At 35.6% G+C, this 22399-nt stretch overlaps 2 protein-coding genes and 2 long non-coding RNA genes across 4 annotated transcripts; 2 read left to right on the top strand and 2 right to left on the bottom strand.

The window, feature by feature from the left end:
• The first annotated feature begins 96 nt into the window (after positions 1-96).
• LOC113664412 (E3 ubiquitin-protein ligase pellino homolog 1) lies at positions 97-11817 on the top strand. The gene is made up of 11 exons (XM_027180012.2): positions 97-441; positions 5083-5198; positions 5329-5461; positions 6036-6134; positions 6709-6909; positions 7806-7988; positions 8431-8529; positions 9090-9188; positions 9721-9849; positions 10578-10693; positions 11384-11817. Exons 1-11 carry the CDS (start codon positions 409-411, stop codon positions 11505-11507), a joined length of 1332 nt encoding a protein of 443 aa, XP_027035813.1. The 5' UTR covers positions 97-408; the 3' UTR covers positions 11508-11817.
• A 599-nt stretch (positions 11818-12416) lies between these two features.
• LOC113664403 (uncharacterized) lies at positions 12417-14990 on the top strand. Its single transcript, XM_027180000.2, has 5 exons — positions 12417-12615; positions 13189-13286; positions 13665-13716; positions 14348-14438; positions 14590-14990. The coding sequence occupies exons 1-5, from the start codon at positions 12579-12581 to the stop codon at positions 14735-14737; spliced, it is 426 nt and encodes a 141-aa protein (XP_027035801.2). The 5' UTR covers positions 12417-12578; the 3' UTR covers positions 14738-14990.
• On the bottom strand, positions 14509-15486 carry LOC149043209 (uncharacterized). Its single transcript, XR_016188453.1, has 2 exons — positions 15266-15486; positions 14509-15070 (listed from the first exon to the last, which is right to left on the bottom strand). It is a non-coding gene; the product is annotated as an uncharacterized LOC149043209 (long non-coding RNA).
• Positions 15487-16350: 864 nt separating this feature from the next.
• LOC113664392 (uncharacterized) lies at positions 16351-19284 on the bottom strand. Its single transcript, XR_003445629.2, has 6 exons — positions 19103-19284; positions 18905-18929; positions 18272-18328; positions 17935-18009; positions 17112-17208; positions 16351-16693 (listed from the first exon to the last, which is right to left on the bottom strand). It is a non-coding gene; the product is annotated as an uncharacterized LOC113664392 (long non-coding RNA).
• Positions 19285-22399: the final 3115 nt, after the last annotated feature.

Raw genomic sequence — 22399 nt, 5'->3', positions numbered from 1 at the left:
CGTTGTACGACAAAATTACTATCAACAAATTTAAATTACTACAGACCGCGTGCTTGTCGCACGTTGTAATAGAGCAACTGTATTGACTGTGGGGGTGGGCAGGGGGGCATGAAATCTTAGTCAAAAAGTGAAAGTAAATACCTGTCCTGACATTTCACCATATCTACTTGGAAAAATTTGCAAAATAATTTATACGAAACCGAATTCAGAAACGGAAATTAGTTTGAAAATTCAAGATTTATCGACCAACAAAGATGTACCATCTGTCACTTTCCCCGTGGGGTATGTTACTCGCCGCCTGACTTTGCCCAAACTCGTCCCTCTGAAGTTCCTTTAAACGCGGGTCTGACGGCGGGCCCCCACACACGATGTAATCTTCGTCTTTTTCGCGTAACTTTGGCTTACTACATGACAGAAACTACAGAGGAAATTATTTATGGGGTAAGATACAGTGTTTTTTCATCGATTATTCATTCAAGTACGATTACAAACGGGAAATTTCGAACTCTTTCGCCTTTTGATTTCATTTCATCCCAAATTGTAGCTTGTTTTTGGAGTAACACGCTTTTTCTTCAAAGTGAAAGAGGTTTCCCTCAGGTGTAAACTTGTATTTGAATAATTTGAATGGTTGTAATGACCTAATCGCCGAAAATCTCAGAGACTTGTTCTATATTCTACACTTGGTCAGCCAAATATAACGTTAACACTGCATAGCCTTGCGCTGGTGCTGTCTTGTTTGCACCGATATCTGATGATGAGTAATTAAAACACACAATACAGTTTTCTCTTCATTTATAACCATTGCACTCGAAATGCTACCATAATCACGAGAATATCGTTAAATTCAATGTTTTAAAAGATTTGGGAAGGAATTCGGGTTAAAAAGTGAGTTGAATTTCGTCGAATCGCATTTCCCCAGGGGGTCATTTAATCACATCACCAAAAGATTTCTAGGAGATACAAATTAGCATTTCAACAGCTGTTTCTCTTGTATAGCTTCAAATTAAAATGAAACTAATTTTGATCAGAACCTTTTAATATTTCACCATTTTGAAAGAATATTTGGTGAAACATAAAGAACATACTGAAGTGAAGTTATTTGTAGAATTAATCATTGTTTATCTTTTTCTTTGTATCTTCCTTCTAAATTGTGGATGATTTCTGAAAAAAATTTGAGAAGTGTCAACAACTTTCAAGGAGTTATTTCAAGGATTCAGTTAAGTTAGGTTATACCACAACAAAATTCACTTTAACGATTGAAAGTAGTTTGTACACTTTTCAAAATTTAACCAAAGCCTTTATAGCCCAATCATATACCACTGACCGTGAATTTTTGGCAATATCAAGGTTTCCTGATTGGCTTATATCTAGTAGAGTCCAGGATATAACATCCTTATAACCACGAAGCTTTGGTGAATACAAATCTTGTCATGCGATAGAGGTTATTTGGGAGCCGTAGAGATAGTTTATGTGCCGCAGCACCAACTGTGTTTAATTAGAAGAAGACTTCAGTATTACAGTGGTCATTGATGTTGATCAATGAATAATTAGTATTGTCATATGACCGTTTTGTCCCCACTCATACCATCCTTTGGAAAACCTTGATGGAAACTGACGCATATAGGGCTGGACAGGTTGACATGAGCCAGTTTGGAGAATGCCATCTGGTCCAACACTAGTAAAGCTGTGTTGCAAAAAACATCAGAATGAGTAATGAGAGAATAATTCATTTTTGTCATTTTCTCTTACTTACTTGAAAAATGAAGAATTAGTTTGTATTCTAGAATATTTTATATGGTTGTTCCACTTGTGCCTGTCATTTGCATCCTATTTCAGTTGAAACAAACTCTTCAAATTTTCATCACATAGTTGTCATATAATAAAGTGCTTATTGACTGAATTCAGTGGGGCCAGACATGGAAATATTTGGCTGGCGGTCATGACCTCACTGTGCTTGGTCTGTTCATTATGACCTTGAACCAAAATAATTTCCTGTTGGGCCCTCCCACAATAAGTGCTTATTTTTAATCTTTAGAGAGTCGCGGAATCATCTTTTCTCAGAGGAATTAAAATCATTTCACTCTTTTGCTTACAATGCATGGATTGTTATATTCATATTTAAAGAGAAAGGGATTTTGAAAACAGTTTTCACTTGATTGTATTGTATTCTAAAAAAAAGCATTGACAGAAATAGCATAATTTTTTTTCATCAATCAATACATGCAATTGTAATATTCTCATTAACTTCATTAAGTCATAGGTTCAAATTCCAATTGAGTTTCTTTGTCCTTATTTGCTGTTTACTCACTGCAAACCATTCTTTAAAAAATCAAATGAAATTTTGTTGTGTAGGATTTATGGCCAAGTGAGAGATCTCCTGGGCAAAATGGTAACACTTGAAAAAATAGTTTGGACTTAAATAATGGTAATGTCATGAGTGGATTTAAGAAAAACATAACAATTTCATCAGATGTCATAATTGGTAAAATGAGCTCTTTCTTTCAAATTGACCCTCTGAAAGAAATATTTTCCTCTTTCTAATACTTCCTTCTTTATAGAGGAATTACTGGTTACAGCATTATACTGAAGCTTTGACCTAGTATTGAATGTCTCACAATTTTCCGCATTACCCATCTATTACTTGTAAAAGGTTTTCTGGATATATTCTATATACAATGCTAAAAGGTTAAAAAATTAGAATGTTTAAACAAAATATTTTCGGCTGTTTGCCATCATCAGGGTTAAAAAGATGACTGTCCACACGTACATATATATCTTCTGTAATTCCCGATGGGAAAAGTTTGGAGACATAAGAAATAACTTGTTTGTTCAAACTGGGGTAGAATTGTTGGATCATTAGTCCCTCGACGATCCTACGCTTGTGGAATGTTTGTGCTGAGGAGAGAACACGCTAAGTGAAAGAATGTGATGGGTTTTCCCGCAGGTGTTTTGCAGGTTCAGAGGTGTTAGCAGGATTTGAATGCTCCGCAATTCGTACTGCTAAGTTTCTCACAGTCTCGCCAATGTAATCAACACCACAAGAGCAATCACCTTTGTAAACAACTTTCTGGATGTTAACTTAGTTTCCATTTACTGTATCTTTAATTCAAAAGTTCTAGAAATTGTGCATCTGGGAATTTAATTTTATTTTAAAACATGTTAATGAAAGATTGCATTGTTTACTAGACATCTTACCAAAATTTATGATGATCACAACTTTCTAAGAGAAAACAGTCATTTGTGCATCATTTTTATTTTGGACAAAAGTGAATTTAAAGGACAGTCTCTATGATTTTGATAGTATTGCTAATGACTGTTGCATAATTTTCATCCTCAAGTTATTTATTCACAAAAACGCAATATTTTAAGAGTGATATTTCTCCAAAATCAAGAAAAAATAACTTTTAATTAGCATTAAACTGCTTTGTTAGAGGTACATGTACACAGTATTTGTTAATTTGATATTTATGTGCATGAAAGCTGAAAAGACATTATTACAGTGTCTGTAGATAGCATTTGAAAACAATAAAAGTTCTAATTTGTAGTCTTAAGAACAACCAGTTTGGGGTTATGAATGAATGTAAGGTAAATCTCCCATCATAAAATGTGAAAGGTTTAATTTACGTTACATTGCACAACCTTTCTTACAGGACCTTAAATTATACAATGCAGAACTGAACAAACACTTCAATTTCATTAGAATGCAACACAGTTTAAGGACTGCCCACAGAGTTCTTGCACTTGATAATAACATGGCCTTATTAGATCACTTCATCTCTTCACAATGATGAAAATTCACTCAATGTAAATAAATTAAGCTACCCATAATGGTATTATAGTTATTATTATGCTCACATTTATCCACTGACCTTTCTTACAGGACCTTAAATTATACAATGCAGAACTGAACAAACATTTCAATTTCATTAGAATGCAACACAGTTTAAGGACTGCCCACAGAGTTCTTGCACTTGATAATAACATGGCCTTATTAGATCATTTCATCTCTTCACAATGATGAAAATTCACTCAATGTAAATAAATTAAGCTACCCATAATGGTATTATAGTTATTATTATGCTCACATTTATCCACTGACCAAAGTCCTACTTGTTCAATGTGCTTAAATGGTATTTCAAGCATTTTAAAAATGAACCTGAGAAGATTATGGACTAAATGAAAACCAGGAATATCCAACCTAGTCCCATTGGATGTTTGTTAATTTCACAGAAATTTATTATCAGCTGTAATAAACCTTTTTTTCATTGAAAACATTCAACACTGACCATTAAGAAATTCACAGATATGGTTATCAATTGTTTGTCATTAGAAAGAGGAAAACAACATGTAATATAGCTATATCTATTTATTCTTCTTGTTCTGTTTGGAAGGTGAAGTTTAATTTTCTCTGTCTTCTATAAATTGGCAAGAATGATAATTGTATATTATTTTGAGGTCTATATTTCTTGAATTTTGTTCTTTTATTCAGAAAAAAAAAGTATACAGTACAATCTTGTACTTCAGGTTTGAAGAAATAAAGAATTAAGTTTTTTTGAAATTTTTTTAAATTCTGTGATTGTCAGAGAATGATTCATGGAAACTGGTATGTGTTTATTGCAAGAAATGATCTTCTTGAGTCTTTGTTTGTATTAGAATAAGAAATAAGGTAAATTTTGAGCTGCTGGACTTCTATAAATCGGCAAGAATGATAATTGTATATTATTTGAGGTCTATGTTTCTTGAATTTTGTTCTGTTATTCAGAAAAAAAGCATGCAGCATAATCTTGTAATTCAGGTTTAAGAAATAATGAATGAAGTTTTTTGAAATTTTGTTGAATTCTGTGATTGTCAGAGAATGATTCATGGAAACTGGTATGTGTCTATTGCAAGAAAATTGTAATTAGGATAAGAAATATGCTAAATTTTTAGCTGCTTGGTGAAGAAATAGAGAAAACATGTTTTTCTGTCTTGTCACAAGTACAGAACAAAGAGAAAATTCTGAATCCCCTATTACTGGGTCTTCTTTTTTTGTTCTTATTTTGTCTTATGTATTAATTTGTTTCCTTTTTTTTTTCATGATAGGATGGGAATTATGGGGAACACAAGGTAAAGCGACTCAAATCTGTAAAAGATGAAGGTATGACATCCAGTAACAATGACGACATAGACACCATTTATGGTGCGCTGGTAGTTCTTGGGTAAGTCTAGTCAGTCCCATGTGTTAGTATTAAGAAGAGTTCTTTTGAAAGTTTTCAAAGAAATTCTTTCAACATGTGATCTCTTTTTTATGTTGTGGTGGTAATGTGTTGTTGTGTAATTCTTGGTCAGTTACAATGGTTCTCTGCTGGATGGAGAACACCAGCGACGTCACCGAAGCTCGTTTATTTTGCGAAAGAAAGGATCCCCCTCAGGAGTGCAACCCTACAAATTGCACCTGGCTTCTTCTAACACTGGAATGCAGGTGTGTGCAGATTATGGTCACAACTGTACCAATCATTGTTTTTTTTTATCCTGAGGGGTGCCACAGGGTTGCAAGTTTTTTTAAGAAATTGTTTGACGGTTTTCCCGGTGACTCAGCTAAGTAACAGCCAGTTGTAGAAAAGTATTAAAGAAAGAAATTGATGTAATTTAAAATAGAGTAAATGGCGTACTTTATTTGTCTGTTCACTTAATATGTGTGTATGTATGTGATAAGGAGACTAGGCAAAGTGCAATGGAATTTGCAAAATATCCACTTGTATTGTATGTCAAACCATCTAATGAGGTGTATGTGCTTGTTATAGCAGTGAAAAAGTTAATATACTTTTATCAATGTTGTAACCATTAAATAAATCTGTTTCCTAATAATGGATTAAACTTGTCATGGTTTATAAGTTTCTCTTCATTCAAATTAGTCTGTGTAGTACATGATCCATATGCATGCTTGATAATTAACTACATACGTACGTGTACTGTCAGATATCTTAATATCACAGGTAAATGAGGGATTGAATTTTTAAATTAAGTTGATGCTAATGAGTGGTTAAACCAAACAGATTGTAAATTCTGAAGCCCATAGTGTCTCGTACACTCTCTCCCGTGGTAATGCAGTTGTTGTTGAGTATCGGAGGGATTCAGATACTGATATGTTTCAGGTATGAATTTGTCCTCTTGCTGTCTCTATTAAAAATTGATTTTCATATATTTTTTTGTCTTGAGAATTGTCCACACAACACCTTCTAGTCTTTTACACCCTTGCCTAAACTGAAAGCTTGTGAAAACTGTTATGTAACTTGTTCTTGTTTACCAAACTTCAAATTTGTCTTTCTTCTGAAGTCCTTCCCCTTTTTTGTCTTTTTTTTTTTTTTAGAATTAGAGAATTTTAATGACAATTTTCAGAAATGGGTGTAGTTGAGAATCGTTTTTGAAATAAAGATCATTTTTCTTTTGCACTTAAACTCAAGGCTGAGGAAGCTGAAAATTAATCATAGAAATATAAATTCAAGAAATTATGAAAGTTAAATGTACTGGTAACCACAAAACAAAGTGACATTTACCTTTACAGTGGAACAATGTGAGTCATTGAGGAAGAGATTTGCTGCCATTTGGAGAAATCTTGCATCATATAGTTGAATGTTTACATTCCATTTGAGGATTATCATAACTGGATGAACAGTATCAAACTTAGTTTTTGTTGAATATTTAATCTGAGAGGCTTTTTTTTCACAGATTGGCCGTTCTGCTGATTCTAAGATAGACTTTGTGGTAACTGACACAGCTCCTGGAAATAAACGTCGTGATTTGAACCCAGAAACGCAGAAAAGTACCATCTCCAGATATGCTTGTCGCATTGTCATTGATAGAGAACCACCGTACACTGCTAGGGTGTTTGCAGCTGGTTTTGATAAATCTAGCAATATATTTCTTGGAGTAAGTTCACAATTCTTCACTTTTTCAAAAGATACATCAGTAATTTTTTAAAAAATATTTATTTAAAAACAAAAATTGACCATTTTTTTTTTTAAAATTTACTCTAAAACTTAAATTCTACATACACTTCTTATATTAGGATGCTAAGAATACAAGATCACACAGAATTACCTGACTGTTTATCTTTATGAATGCAAGCTAAGAAAACTGTGTTGAAGAGTCACGTAATTTTTAACTCAAAGCCTATTGCCAAACCTCTTTATAAAATGTATTTGCAAACTAAAGAAAATGTTTCTTTTTCTCGGTTTTGATTTGTTCCATTTGGGCTTTGTACATGACAGGACGGATAATGCATGCACTGTAAGTACCTCCCGTTGTTCCATACAAAGCCTTAGAAAAGTTTTCTAAGGCTTTGTATGGGACAACGGGAGGTACTTACAGTCCACGCGTTTTTCCGTCCTGTCATGATTTTTGTTATTTCTTCCCAGAATATATTTAAATTGTGTTATGGCATTTAAGTTAAAAAGTTCCATGGAAAAAAGGAGACTTGCCTTTCTTTATTATTTTTCCTGAAAGTTTTTACCATTAAGGCTTGGCTTTGTTTACTGGATCTAGTTCCTGACTGAAAATGAAACATAATGACCTTAGATTTTTTTGAGTGAAGCCCACAAAAAATTGCTGCTTACCTTTTGACTTCAAAGTCCCCAAAATTCTTCTTTTAAAAAACCCATATGATCTTCCCTTCCTTATAGGGGATGCTTGGGCCCCGTGAATGCAAGTCTTTTATAATGTGCTGGATTTTGAATGAACTGCTTGCAAAGTGTAAATGCAGAGAAGTGTTTTTGTTGTTGTTATTTTTTTTTCCCAAGCTGTTACATTGTCATTTTTATCAAAAGGAAAAAGCTCCCAAGTGGCAAAATGAAGAAAATTTAATGGATGGTCTGACAACCAATGGCATTCTGCTCATGAATCCCAAGGGAGGTCCTTCTTGCCAGCCCACAATATGGCGTGAAATATCAGTGTGTGGGAATGTGTATGGACTTCGTAGAACACGATCCACCACTGAGAAAGGGAAGACTGTAAGTTTCAGGTGTTTGCTGTACTAAATAACAGGTCTTTGTTTATTGTGATGGTGGTATCAGTTTTGGCCAATCAGCATCAAAAGATTAAAAGACTGATGTGATGCTACCTAATTACATGTAGGTTACATGTGTACACCAGGCAGGAGTTTATTGCAGTTTCCATTGTACAAGGTGTCTGTAGTATTGTCACTTTATGACCCACCCATCTCCCCCCTCTTCAAAGACAGACTGTCATCTAATTTTTCCTCACAATATCACCTCTGAATTATACATTAAGGTCACAAGAATCAAAGGAAATGATCACCAACTGAAGAAGCTCTTGATTGTTAAACAAATTCTCCTTGTCACCACTTTAGGAAATGTGTGGAGAGCAGTATGGAGAATATGCATGCTGATCTCAGGGTGTATAGGGTTGATAACACTTACAATACTTGTTTAGGTCGAAGATGAGTCCAATGTTTTACTTGATGGATCATTGATTGATCTTTGTGGAGCTGTTTTGCTGTGGAGATCCGCTGAAGCTATAAAGGAAATGCCTGTATGTCTTTCTATCATTTGTTTCACAATATTTCTGGACCTTGTATTCAATTTTTGCAGCATAACTTCATTTAGGGAACACTTCTTAAAATTGAGGAAAAAAAGTTGCCTTCATAGAGGTGTTGACATCCTGTAATCAAGTTAACAGATGATGGGTAGATAGCAACATTTTTTCAGCTGTAGCAAATTTTTTTTCCTTGGAGGTGTTCCCTGAATGTGATTGTTCCATCACTGAGGTATCACAATATTTACCTGTGGATATTTTGATCTCTGCATATTTCATTCATTTGGAGCCATCAATTAACATGAGCCTAGCTAGACTTAATAATAAGTTTTGAATCTAAGACTTGATTAGTACTCATTCCATATAATCTTTAACAAAGAAGTTCTTTGAAATAAAATTTCTCATAATTTTTAGATGTTTTATGACTACTCTATTTTGGAGCAGATTTTCTAAGGGGTTTCCACTCAGTACATGTAAAAAATATTACAGACATAAACATTTACTTTGGAGGAAAACAATTAAAAAACTGAAACTTATTTGTTTGTTAAAATCTGTAGACCCTGGAAACAATTGACAAAATGAGGGAATGCCTAAATGCCTCTCGCCCTCAGTGTCCTGTTGGTCTCACAACATTAAGATTTCCCAGTCAATCTGAGGTAAGATTGAAGTTTTCCTTAGGTGGTTGTTATTAAATATCCATTGCAGCAGTTTTCCAGTTTTAATTTATTTTTATTTATGCAATTTTTTTGGGGGGGGTGGAATGGGGTGGGCATGACATGCAACACTTACCCCAATCCTAAGGGACTTACAGTAAGTATCTGTCAGTTCCAGAGGAAATGTATCATACTGATGAAAGGATGTAAAGGGTTAATGTGATGTCACAAGTAGTGAACAAATTTAAGTGAAGATTCAAACTGCAAGCTTAAAAATTAACCATCTTTCTCATTTCTTCTCTATTGGAGAAACTTTGTTCTTGCTGATCAGAGCAGTATGCCAGACTCTTGTTATGTACAAACAAATGTGTGGCCTCCCTTGCCGGTGAATTCCTTCATTCACTGTAGTGGTGAGCATCTGGCAGCAAAATAAAGGAATGAGTGGGGCTCAAAACCTCATGTGGAAATGACATGGCTCCTGTTGTTAAATGCAATTACTAGGTAACTCTGACCAGTATTATTTCCTTGGTTTCAGCCCTCTAGCAGTGTGATCAATGCACAGCCATATGTGTACCTCAAGTGTGGGCATGTACATGGTCTTCATTCATGGAATTCACCGGAGAGAAATCTTGCTGACAAAAGAACCTGTCCAGTTTGTTTACAGGTGAGAACATAGTACATCACTATGCTTTTGACTCTAAGAGGAGAAGAAGAACTAACTTCCACTACAAGACCAAAGAAATATTATTTTATGGAATTATGATGAAATTCAGAGGAGAATTCTGAAGGGTAAATTTAAGAACATTTTAATGCAGTTGACGTTTTACTTCCATGAGGTCACAAGTCAGAATTTCTCATTACAATATCAATACAGTATCAAGCACACAAGTGATGAGAATAAAGGAAAACATCAATAAAAGCATTATTGCTGGTAGTTGATCCAAAACCAATTTCTCCAAACTAACTTTATAAGAATGGTATGGCATGGTACAGTAAGAAGAATCAACTACGAGATCTTGGGAGTGAAAGGGACTTATTGGGCTCTTTTGGTCAGCGCAGACGTCTGTGGAACATTGCAACTATATTGCACCAGATCTCAAGAAGTTTTGTGGCAGTCATTTTTCACTCTGAGGGCTTGGTAGTGGTTGTTGTAAGGGTTCCCCTACCCTACCCTCAAACTCATGATTTTCATCCACTGGTGTAGTCATTTTTAAGGGTGCCTGGAATACTGGCTTTGGCTGGGTTTTGAGGATTTACCAGCCTGGGGTGGAGGGGGGAAATATTCTATCTGGTGGCTGGCTGACCACTGGAAAACTCTTGAAACCAGGCATCTAACTTACATTTAAGCTTGCCAGTATTAGACAACTTAGATAATTTCCATTGCTTTATCAGGCCAGCTCTTATGTGCCACTAACTCTTGGAAAAGAACCGGCTTTCTATCAGGGAGAGCCTGCAGCTACACATGCTTTTGTGCCATGTGGACATGTTTGCTCTGAGGAAACAGTCAGGTAAGGCTTCCTGTCCTACTAGAATGAGTTACCTTAACATTTTCACACTCAAGATCAGTATCCCCTAGTTGATGTCTATTTTCATTCTCATCACCCTCTCTGCCTGAAAATGTGTTGATAGTTTAGGGAGAAATTCTTTATTGGTCCTTTTCTGTTGCAGCTGAAAGAGTTAAATTTATCTTTCCTTGGTCAGACTTCCACCTTAAGACTTTTCCTAAGCTATTTGATTAAGAAAGTGGTTTAAAATCCAGTTCACAGCCTGTAAAGTCACAACATGTACAACAAAAATTTATCAATCACACTCATCAAGTTGATAAGGAAAGTTTTGGTTACATAGTTCTTTCTTATACGAGACACCTTGTCAGCCAAAATATTGATGTAACCCTTATCCCTCAAAGAGCAACCAAAAGGATTTTCCCCTTGCAATGCCATTATATTCTAAAGCAGGGAAGAGGTGAGAAGAAAGACAAACATTGGCAAGGGGACTTTTGCTTGATTGACCACCAAATTCTCAGAGCTGAAATTGTGATGTATAACAGATGGGTAAAGAGTTGATATTTTGATCAAGGGGGTTAAAGAGGTCAGCAGATGCTTAGGAACTTTTAACTTTTCACAGATAAAATCAGTGTATCCTGTTCATGAGGGAGAATTGATAGCAAAATGATGTTCTTTTTTCTTCTTTTGATGCAGGTTTTGGCAACAATTGCCCATTCCTCATGGATGTGATGCCTTTCAGGCCATCTGTCCTTTCTGCGCTCAGCCCCTGGAGGGTGAAGATGGCTTTGTCAAACTTATCTTCTCAACTGATGAATAACATTGTAAATAAAAGATCTCTAAAAAAAAAGTATAACAATAAATGGTGTACAGCCTCACTGTAGCATTTAGTCTCTATTGACATTAGCTTGCCTAAGTTGATAACTGATTAATTTATTTATAAAAAAAAAAAAAATAGCTGAAGATGTATCATTGTAATTATTATTATTATTATTATAACTTGTCAGCTGTCTCTTTTCTGTTTGGATGCAGCGATTATTTTACAAAGGAGTCATATTTTAAAAGCCACTTAATTAAATGTGTGATGAAGTTCTTCTACATCTATGCAATAAAAAGTGATTCTAGGTGAAGGTAGTTTACATCGATTTCCTTAGCCTGTGTCTGTGACATCTTTTATTGCTCTAACAGCTACTAAGACAGTAGTCAAACGTCTGAGCATGTATGAACGTTGAAATGAAAAAGAAGCAGCCTGCTGGCTGTTGGAACCAAGTTGTCTCATTGGAGTTACAAGCAACTACACAAGTTAGTAATTCATGGTGTCTTCTATAATGTGAGAAGCCTTAAAACGTGAAGGGAGTCTAGGAGAGAGTTGACTGTACTCAGACGTTTTGTATAAGTTTGACCTGACTTTGCTTCAGGCAGTTGAAGCGATTTGAAATTGAGTACAACTGCTCTTACTGCAATATTTCAGAACACCATTCGCGGATTAGGTGACTCCTAGCTGTTGGTGAAGCAAAGTTGTCCATCTAGTATTCTGCTATTCTGAGTGACTCGTCACTGTTCGCTCAGTGTGTCTGAGTGTTCTTCTCTGAAAAGTCTAACATGGATTTCAAGTGCATTTTGATATTGATATTCAATGCTTAATCACTATTATTGCAATTACCATCGTCATTATTCTTATGATCGAACTCAATATTTCTATAAGCCAATGAAGTGTTCGAAAAAGCCTGGTAACCAATGTGTCAAGGTGCCTGTCGATAATGACATATTTAAAGATATGACTTTCTGTTTTCTTCTTCCCGGGTGATATTTGTCTCGCTGAATAATTAACATCGATTAAGCGTTTAATAATGCTTCAGATGAACTAAGGGAAGAACGAAGCGGTTATCAAATGGAATCAGAGGAGAACTGGAGTGAGTTCGTAAAAGGTATGTGTTTGATGTTGTTTTGTGAAGTTCGCTGTGTACAATTTTCTTTTAACGATACACAGGTCTGGTAACGCGGATGAAACAACTTACAAGATCTCGCTTCCGAGCTAAATCACCTTTCCTGCATTTGAGAAACTTTCTGTCCTCTCTCTCTCTCTCTCTCTCTCTCTCTGCAAAGCAGAGTATTAATGGGAACTGTAGTCAAACTGTTGTGTCAGCTGTGCACTAGCTACTTGTGATTTACAGCTAGGGAACTCTATGTTTTGCAATTATGGGTTCATCGTATATGAGACAGTCATTCCGTGTACTATTAGGACCAGCAATCTAGACTAGACACTTCACGAGGATGGCAAAGGATTTATTCGTGATGCGTGAGAAAGCCCAGAATTAATATTTGCCGCATGTTGAACTTTTCCCTTTTAAGTTCTTGTTGTGCGAAATAATGTTGTAAGTACAAGCTAATTGTATCTAGTCTGGATTGGTGTTGAAAATACTTCCGAACATAGTTTAACTCCAAGCCATGGCTACTGTGAATACTGATAATTGTTTCATTTCCCATTTATTCATCCACAGAACATCTGTTTGTTGGCACCATTCTTGATGGTGTGATTGTCCTGACCAAACGCGGTGACTCAATCTACTCATGTGGGAACCTCCAAGATCTAACTCAGGTAAAAGTTGCTATGTGTGGCCTGTTTACTCAAATTCTCCGTAGTGATGACAATTTATTTATTTATTGGTCAATTTAAAGCAAATCCCTACAAACTAGTTGATAATTTTCTTAATTCTCAAAACCTCTCTTCAACAATCAAATGAACAGAACAAGTGTTTAAATGTCAAGCAAATGTCAGTCAACATTTAGCTGTGTACAGCATTTAAGCTTGGGGCTAATTATCATATTCCCCCCTAGGAATTTAGAGCTTAAACCACAGTGGATTCTGATTCTTTTTGTTAGTGAAAGGTAATAATACCAACACTTGATGCTGGCCTTTAAAAACTTTTTGATCAAAAGTTACTAGGTTATCTTAGTTGGGTTTTTTTTTTTGCAGAAATATTATGCCCAGTTTCTTGTTATCTTTACGACAACATCTGAAGAACAAGGTATGTTCTGTTTGTATAATTTGAAGAATATTGAGTTTGGCTACAAGAAACTTCCTAGACTTGAAAGTAGTAGCTTAAAGAGAATAGAACAACAGGAGCCCAGGCAAATACAGCTGTATAGAGCTGAAAGAGTCAGGGTGAGGTGAAGGAGAGGTGTTTATGGGGTAGGATGGGGTGTGGAGGGGCATGAGGGGGGGGGGGGGGGAATAAGGTGGGAGAATGTAAGGCAGGAAGAAGGAGAAATATTTTTTTAATCATTATCTGCAGTTTTTCCCTCTTAAGGGTTGGAGACCTAAGAGGTGGAAGCCAATTTTTATGTGTGTGTGGCCCAGTTTTATACTCAATGTTTTGTAGATAATTTAGATTAGCCAAACTGGAAATTTAAATTACAGGTTTGTGGGGGGTGAGAGGGTGAGGTAGTCAACAAAGACATTTACCTGTAGGAAGGGGTATTTATATTTTTGCATAATTGCAGTATACTGGGAAACAGTGCCTCAAGGTGCTAAGGAAAAAGGAAAATTTGAAGCTGCCTTTTGTGGTTTAGTGGCTGTTTTCTGTTACTTGATTCCCCTCTTTGAACAGAAACAAATGTTTTTCTAAGATCCTTGAATCTTCTTTCATTTCCTTACAGACTCTGCTGCATGCCAAAAGGGATTTATTCTGCAAACTGCAAATGATGATCAGGAGATTAAATACATCATCTACAGCAAGGATTTTTGTAGGTAATGTAATTATGGTATCCCAGCTGAGATGAGAGGGAAAAATACAAGTTATCAAATGAATACCCCTGAGTGTCTCTGATGTGATTTATTTTTCCCACTGATTCAACACAGCTTTATGTTGTTAATAAATTCTTCTGTTGTGTCATTTCAGTGTATATGCAATGTCACGTCATAACAGATCTGGAATCATAGTCTGTAGTCTACCTTATGGTGTATTGATTGCTACATACTCATTTCCTTGCACCAGTGTGAAGGCAATAGAAATTGTGGAGAACACTTGTGAACAACTGAGAAGATGACATATCATGTTAAAATTTGCATTTGGTCTTCAGAGGGTACAAGCAAGAAATAATGGCAGAACCTGAATCTGGGATAGTGAAACCTGTTTCTGGGATCAATTTTACTCATTTAATTTATTATTATCATCATTATTGTCATTGTCAACAATGTTGTATTTGTTCTTGTCATCAGCATTATCATTATCAGACTATGTGCATGTACTTTAGGTAACAGAAAAATTAAGTCAGTAAGAAACTGCTTATTTCTTCAAGGCGTTGACCTAACAGATGTTTTTCAGTCAATCCCATCATTTGCAGTCACTGATTACTGTCACAAGACATCAGTTACCTTCTCTAAAAGGACAAAGAAAATTAATTATTAGAAACCTCAGAAAAATTAGGTATCAGTAGAAATCATTCTCCAAATTCAAAGGTAACTTAAGTATTTCAAAAACTACTTGGTTTGTGAAAGCTCTCCCTGTTAAAAAAATTATGGTAGTTTAACAATAAATTATAACAACAACAAAAAAACAACAACAATCTACCAACCTAAGATAACAAATCAGTCAAATTCTAAAAAGTTGAAGAGGTCTCAGATAATTCATCTTGAGCTCCGAACTGCAATGAACCAACTAGTTTAAAAGAAAGATATAAAATATAGAAAACAGAATAATTAACTTTCTCTCAATGGACTGTCCTTAAAAAGCAATTTAATTTGAGTCAGATCTCGTCATTCAGATTCTCATTCAGGATAATTTTAATTCTCATTTGAAGGATCTTATTGTCATGCTCCAGTCTCTATTATAATAGCTTTTTAAAGTTTCCTTATAATCTGGGTAAATTAAATCAAGCAAATACCCTCTTGATGTTTCTTCTCATGATTTTTTTCTTGGATAGTGTACTAATGTGCAAGGCTATAAATTCTAGAAATAGTTAAATGTTTATCTCCCTCTGAATTCAAAATGGGTGAGCACTAATAGCTCTGAAATGGTACCTACAAGTCACATGTTTATCATTCATGGGAGTCTTAGGATGATGAAAGACACCTATCTAAACTGGACATTTGGCATCAGTCCTGATTCAGTTTAGGGTGGCAAAGGTTTTCTATGTGACTAAATTAATTTGTGACATGAATTTTACAGAAAGGAGAGCACAATTCATGAAATTATGAACCAGTGTGAGGTGTGATTTACCACCTGAAATACAAATGACATATGAATTGTTTCTTTCATATGAAAAGCTGAAGATTTCCCTGAAACTAGTACACAAGAAAAGAGATTTGAAGTTGTTCCTTTTAAATATCATAATCTTGAATTTTTCTAAAAACTTTTGCATGAAACAGGATCAGGATGCTTAGGGTTATGGCCTTCCTTTTCCCTTAAGATCAAGTCAGTTCTTGACAAAGATTTTCAGGGAAGGAGGAAAGGTGAAAATCTACCTCCTCTTACTAACTGTTCTCTTATCTTCCATCCTTTCTTCCATAATACAGCAGATTATTGTTCAACAAATGTTTTCATTTGTCTCCCAATTTCTGCCAATTCTCTAGTTTTCCTCATGCCTTTTTTCTATTCTTTCCCTCTGTTCAACCTCCCTCTTTCCCTCCCCCTAAACCCTGCATCAGTAATGACATTGTATAAAGGAAACAAACAGCTCAATTTTATTTGGTTCAAATAATAAAAAAAAAAAACTAACATCAGCCATGAAAATTTGAGCAAAGTGTAAAATGAAATATAACATAAACTAAATGAAAGCTTGAAAAATAATTGTCATACAATTTTAACCACTGAATTACCAGTACATAACAAGCTCAGTGCTGCTACTGCTACATAACAAGCTCAGTGCTGCTACCAGTACATAACAAGCTCAGTGCTGCTAGATGGAATCACTTCACTTTATCAAGAAGTCAGCCAAACATAATGTTTTTAAGCTGCCCCCATCATTCAAAGTCATCCTTCTAGAACAAACAGCTGGTTCAAACTGAAAGTAAGTATTTGTCGAGAAGAATAAGTGAATTATTGTCAGATAAATAAAATGGACAACTACATATTGTAGAGTCTATCAAACATCTTGTGGTCACCTTATCAGTGGGGGTGGAGGGGAAGGTGTAAAATCCTTACAACTCAGATAAATGCCACACTGTGACCATAGACAGAACAAGGAGAGATAGCATATAAGGGTATTTCTTTCAAATCTAAAAGTATATAATACCCCATAATATTTGACCCTTCTGATATCCTGCATATTTGCCTAATAAATTACAGATTTCTTTTGATCTCAGCTTCTCCCAATTGAATTTCCCATTTGAATTTCTTCTGGGGAGGCATAGATATCTTCTAAAGCTGCAATTTTTTAATTAAATCTCAAATATCAGTACATGAACACAGTACACCTTTACCTTGCAATGATCATGGTTAGTTAGCCTCTAGAGCAGCATCTATTGCTTGTATAATCTTATCCATTTTGCTGTCACTGTCTACATATCCATCACCATTCTGAGAGGAAAATTAACATCTCATAAATTTATTCACCATTTCTGTGTATCTGTTCAGTAATAGATCACAGATGATGCAAAAAGGGGTAAGAACAAACATGTGGCACAATTGGGGAGTGGCTGCATGTGTTGCGGACGTTCTACCACATATTGATGCCTTCTGTGATCTATTACTGTACAGACTGATGGCAATGTAGAATCTATTTGTTTTATATATGATATAAAAGCAAAATGTTGTTGATGATGATGCCATGTATGTGTCTGTCCTCCAGTAGATCATATTCATATAAATTATGTTATACATTAGGCTGGAAAAAAGGTACTTTGCTAGAAAGGATAATATTTTAGGGCTAATCCATATGTATTCAAAGCTGTTTCAGTTTCCACAATTCCACTTTTTCATAAAGTGATTTTAAAAAACGAAAACAAAACAGAGAACACACCATAATAGAAACTACATATTTGTGTAGAGCTATGAGTTATTCCTCTTTTACCAATACTGCCATCTGCACAATAAGGCTTGTTTGAAACTGTCAGTCCACATGGCAATTTCATTTGCTAAAGGGGAAGAGGGGCATTTGTACCAGGGGTACTGGATTGCATAAAGCTGGTTCACATTCTAAACACACACTTCTGTTATATATACAGGGAATATGTGTACTTGACTAAAAAAAAATTGAGTAAGTTAACTGTAATCTTAAGGGGTGTTTCCATAGAACTATCATACCTTTTTTGAATGAACAAGCTTGTCATTTACTTCTACCTCTAAATAACCAGTAACAGTTTGTGTTGCAAATCCATGCTGTAGAACAAATAGAAAAAAAAAATGACCTTAACATGAAAAAAACTGAAAAATGTTTATTGTGCAAAGGATGGGAAAAAATATATAAGTGTATCCATAAAAATTAACATATTAATTAAGGAACTTCTCTCGTTACCAAAAGAATTCTGGTAATAGACTTTTTCAGATGGGCAAAAAGCGTACTTTATGTAACCTTCTCTTTTAATTTAAGATATAAAAAAAATTTAGTAAGAGTTACAGCTATGGCATACATGTTACTAACCACTTTCACTTCTCTACCAGCAAATTTTTTGAGGATCGTCTGTTTGATCTTCTGATACTAAAAAAAAAGGAAAAAAATGTGGAAAACATAACAGTAGTAATAACAATAAAAATTAACTATATTATTTATAATAATAATAATAATAATAATAACAATAATGCAGAAACTGCACACATTTCAATCAGATTATTGCACTTGTCATGTGCTTGGATTCTATTAAAATATTATCATACCAATTATTTTCAGTATACGAGTCATACATTGTTTTTGATGGAAAATATGTTTGAATAATCTACATTGTTGTTATAAACAGAAAAGACCACCACAATTTCTAACCCTGATACCAGGATGGGGATGGGGGAGGGGGGGGAGATGGTGGGGGGGCTGGTGATTAAAGGGATAAAACTTTCTTAGTTAATGGACGCCTTGATCGTTTCTTCAGGGAAGCTAGAAATTTATGAAAACAAATCCAGTAGGCCAGAGTTCGCAGTTAGCAGCAAAAATAGAGGCAAAAGTTACGATTTAACCTATTTTTTTGATGACTTTGTACTGACTTCTACTTAAGCAACGAAAATTGCTTTAATTTCTAACAGTCATTTTAAGCTAACTGAGTTTTCGGTGTGCCATTCATACCTTAGGTTTGTACCCTCATCCTCCACTGCAATTGAACACAGGTAAGACTGTGAGTAAGATCCAACGCGCTCTATGATCTAAATTTCAGCTTACGAATGACATCAAAACTTTCGGAAGCAAGCACCATATACGGAAACAAAACTGGAGCGACAGACACCCACATAGACTAAAAGTCCCAAGTCCTAAAAACATGCTTACCAATAAGTGACCATAACTCTCACCGTCATACTGCAGGAAGTAAGTTTAACCTGTTTTGAAACCCTAAAAGTTTGCTTCAACAATACTACACCGATCGGTGCCCTTCGTCTGCTGTCTATCCCCTCCGTCTCACCCCTGGAAGCTATCTTTCTCTCTCTACCCAGCCTCCCTCGGTTACAAAAACAGATATTTCTCCCCAGCAACCAAGATGATTGTCTTTTGCTTGTCGGGCAACTGTAAACCAGTCTTAACATGATTTTGTATTTTGGACACTAATGGCTGATTTTAGAATTTGGACACTAGTGGCTGATTTTAGAATTTGGACACTAGTGGCCGATTTAAGAATTTGGACACTAGTGGCCGATTTTAGAATTTGGACACTAGTGGCCGATTTTAGAATTTGGACACTAGTGGCTGATTTTAGAATTTGGAAACACTAGTGGCTGATTTTAGAATTTGGGCACTAGTGGCTGATTTTAGAATTTGGACACTAGTGGCTGATTTTAGAATTTGGGCACTAGTGGCTGATTTTAGAATTTGGACACAAGTGGCTGATTTTGTATTTTGGACGCAAGTGGCCGATTTTAGAATTTGGACACTAGTGGCCGATTTTAGAATTTGGACACTAGTGGCTGATTTTAGAATTTGGACACTAGTGGCTGATTTTATAATTTGGACACTAGTGGCTGATTTTAGAATTTCAATACTAGTGGCTGATTTTGTATTTTGGACACTAGTGGCCGATTTTAGAATTTGGACACTAGTGGCTAATTTTAGAATTTAAACACTAGTGGCTGATTTTAGAATTTGGATACTAGTGGCTGATTTTAGAATTTAGACACTAGTGGCTGATTTTGGAATTTGGACACTAGTGGCTGATTTTAGAATTTGGGCACTAGTGGCTGATTTTGTATTTTGGACACTAGTGGCTGATTTTAGAATTTGGACACTAGTGGCCGATTTAAGAATTTGGACACTAGTGGCTGATTTTAGAATTGGGGCACTAGTGGCCGATTTTAGAATTTGGACACTAGTGGCTGATTTTAGAATTTGGACACTAGTGGCTGATTTTGTATTTTGGACACTAGTGGCCGATTTTAGAATTTGGACACTAGTGGCTGATTTTAAAATTTGGAAACTGGTGGCTGATTTTGTATTTTGGACACTAGTGGCCGATTTTAGAATTTGGACACTAGTGGCTGATTTTAGAATTTGGACACTAGTGGCCGATTTTAGAATTTGGACACTAGTGGCCGATTTTAGAATTTGGACACTAGTGGCTGATCTTTGAATTTGGACACCAGTGGCTGATTTTAGAATTTGGATACTAGTGGCTGATTTTAGAATTTGGACACTAGTGGCTGATTTTGTATTTTGGACACTAGTGGCCGATTTTAGAATTTGGGCACTAGTGGCTGATTTTAGAATTTGGACACTAGTGGCTGATTTTAGAATTTGGATACTAGTGGCTGATTTTAGAATTTGGACACAAGTGGCTGATTTTAGAATTGGGACACTAGAGGCCGATTTTAGAATTTGGACACTAGTGGCTGATTTTAGAATTTGGACACTAGTGGCTGATTTTATAATTTGGACACTAGTGGCTGATTTTAGAATTTAAATACTAGTGGCTGATTTTGTATTTTGGACACTAGTGGCCGATTTTAGAATTTGGACACTAGTGGCTAATTTTAGAATTTAAACACTAGTGGCTGATTTTAGAATTTGGATACTAGTGGCTGATTTTAGAATTTAGACACTAGTGGCTGATTTTGGAATTTGGACACTAGTGGCTGATTTTAGAATTTGGGCACTAGTGGCTGATTTTGTATTTTGGACACTAGTGGCTGATTTTAGAATTTGGACACTAGTGGCCGATTTAAGAATTTGGACACTAGTGGCTGATTTTAGAATTGGGGCACTAGTGGCCGATTTTAGAATTTGGACACTAGTGGCTGATTTTAGAATTTGGACACTAGTGGCTGATTTTGTATTTTGGACACTAGTGGCCGATTTTAGAATTTGGACACTAGTGGCTGATTTTAAAATTTGGAAACTGGTGGCTGATTTTGTATTTTGGACACTAGTGGCCGATTTTAGAATTTGGACACTAGTGGCTGATTTTAGAATTTGGACACTAGTGGCCGATTTTAGAATTTGGACACTAGTGGCCGATTTTAGAATTTGGACACTAGTGGCTGATTTTAGAATTTGGACACTAGTGGCTGATTTTATAATTTGGACACTAGTGGCTGATCTTTGAATTTGGACACCAGTGGCTGATTTTAGAATTTGGATACTAGTGGCTGATTTTAGAATTTGGACACTAGTGGCTGATTTTGTATTTTGGACACTAGTGGCCGATTTTAGAATTTGGGCACTAGTGGCTGATTTTAGAATTTGGACACTAGTGGCTGATTTTAGAATTTGGATACTAGTGGCTGATTTTAGAATTTGGACACAAGTGGCTGATTTTAGAATTGGGACACTAGAGGCCGATTTTAGAATTTGGACACTAGTGGCTGATTTTAGAATTTGGACACTAGTGGCTGATTTTAGAATTTGGACACTAGTGGCTGATTTTATAATTTGGACACTAGTGGCCGATTTTAGAATTTGGATACTAGTGGCTGATTTTGTATTTTGGACACTAGTGGCTGATTTTAGAATTTGGACACTAGTGGCCGATTTTAGAATTTGGACACTAGTGGCTGATTTTAGAATTTGGACAATAGTGGCTGATTTTGTATTTTGGACACTAGTGGCTGATCTTAGAATTTGGACCTTAGTGGCCGATTTTAGAATTTGGACACTAGTGGCTGATTTTAGAATTGGGGCACTAGTGGCCGATTTTAGAATTTGGACATTAGTAGCTGATTTTGTATTTTGGACACTAGTGGCCGATTTTAGAATTTGGGCACTAGTGGCCGATTGTTGATTTTGAACCCTAGTGGCCGATTTCGATTTTGGACACTAATGGCCAATTTTTGATTTTGGACCTTAGTGGCCGATTCTCGATTTTGGATCTTAGTGGCCGATTCTCGATTTAAGTAGTCGATTTTATGTTTTGGACCGTAAAGGCCGATTTTCGATTTTGGACCCTAAAGGCTGATTTTCGATTTTGGACACCAGTGGCCGATTCTTGATTTTGAACCCTAGTGACTGATTTTTGATTTTGGACACTAGAAGCCATTTTTTTAGTCTTGGACCGTAGTGGCAGATTTTTATCGTGGATACTAGTGGCTGGTTTTAGATTTTGAACACTATTGGCTGGTTTTTTTGATTTTGGATACTAGT

This window comes from Pocillopora damicornis, chromosome 7, assembly GCF_964200805.1.
Source record: "Pocillopora damicornis chromosome 7, jaPocDami1.2, whole genome shotgun sequence".
Lineage (NCBI taxonomy): Eukaryota > Metazoa > Cnidaria > Anthozoa > Scleractinia > Pocilloporidae > Pocillopora > Pocillopora damicornis.
This window is presented reverse-complemented; position numbering and strand designations above follow the sequence as displayed.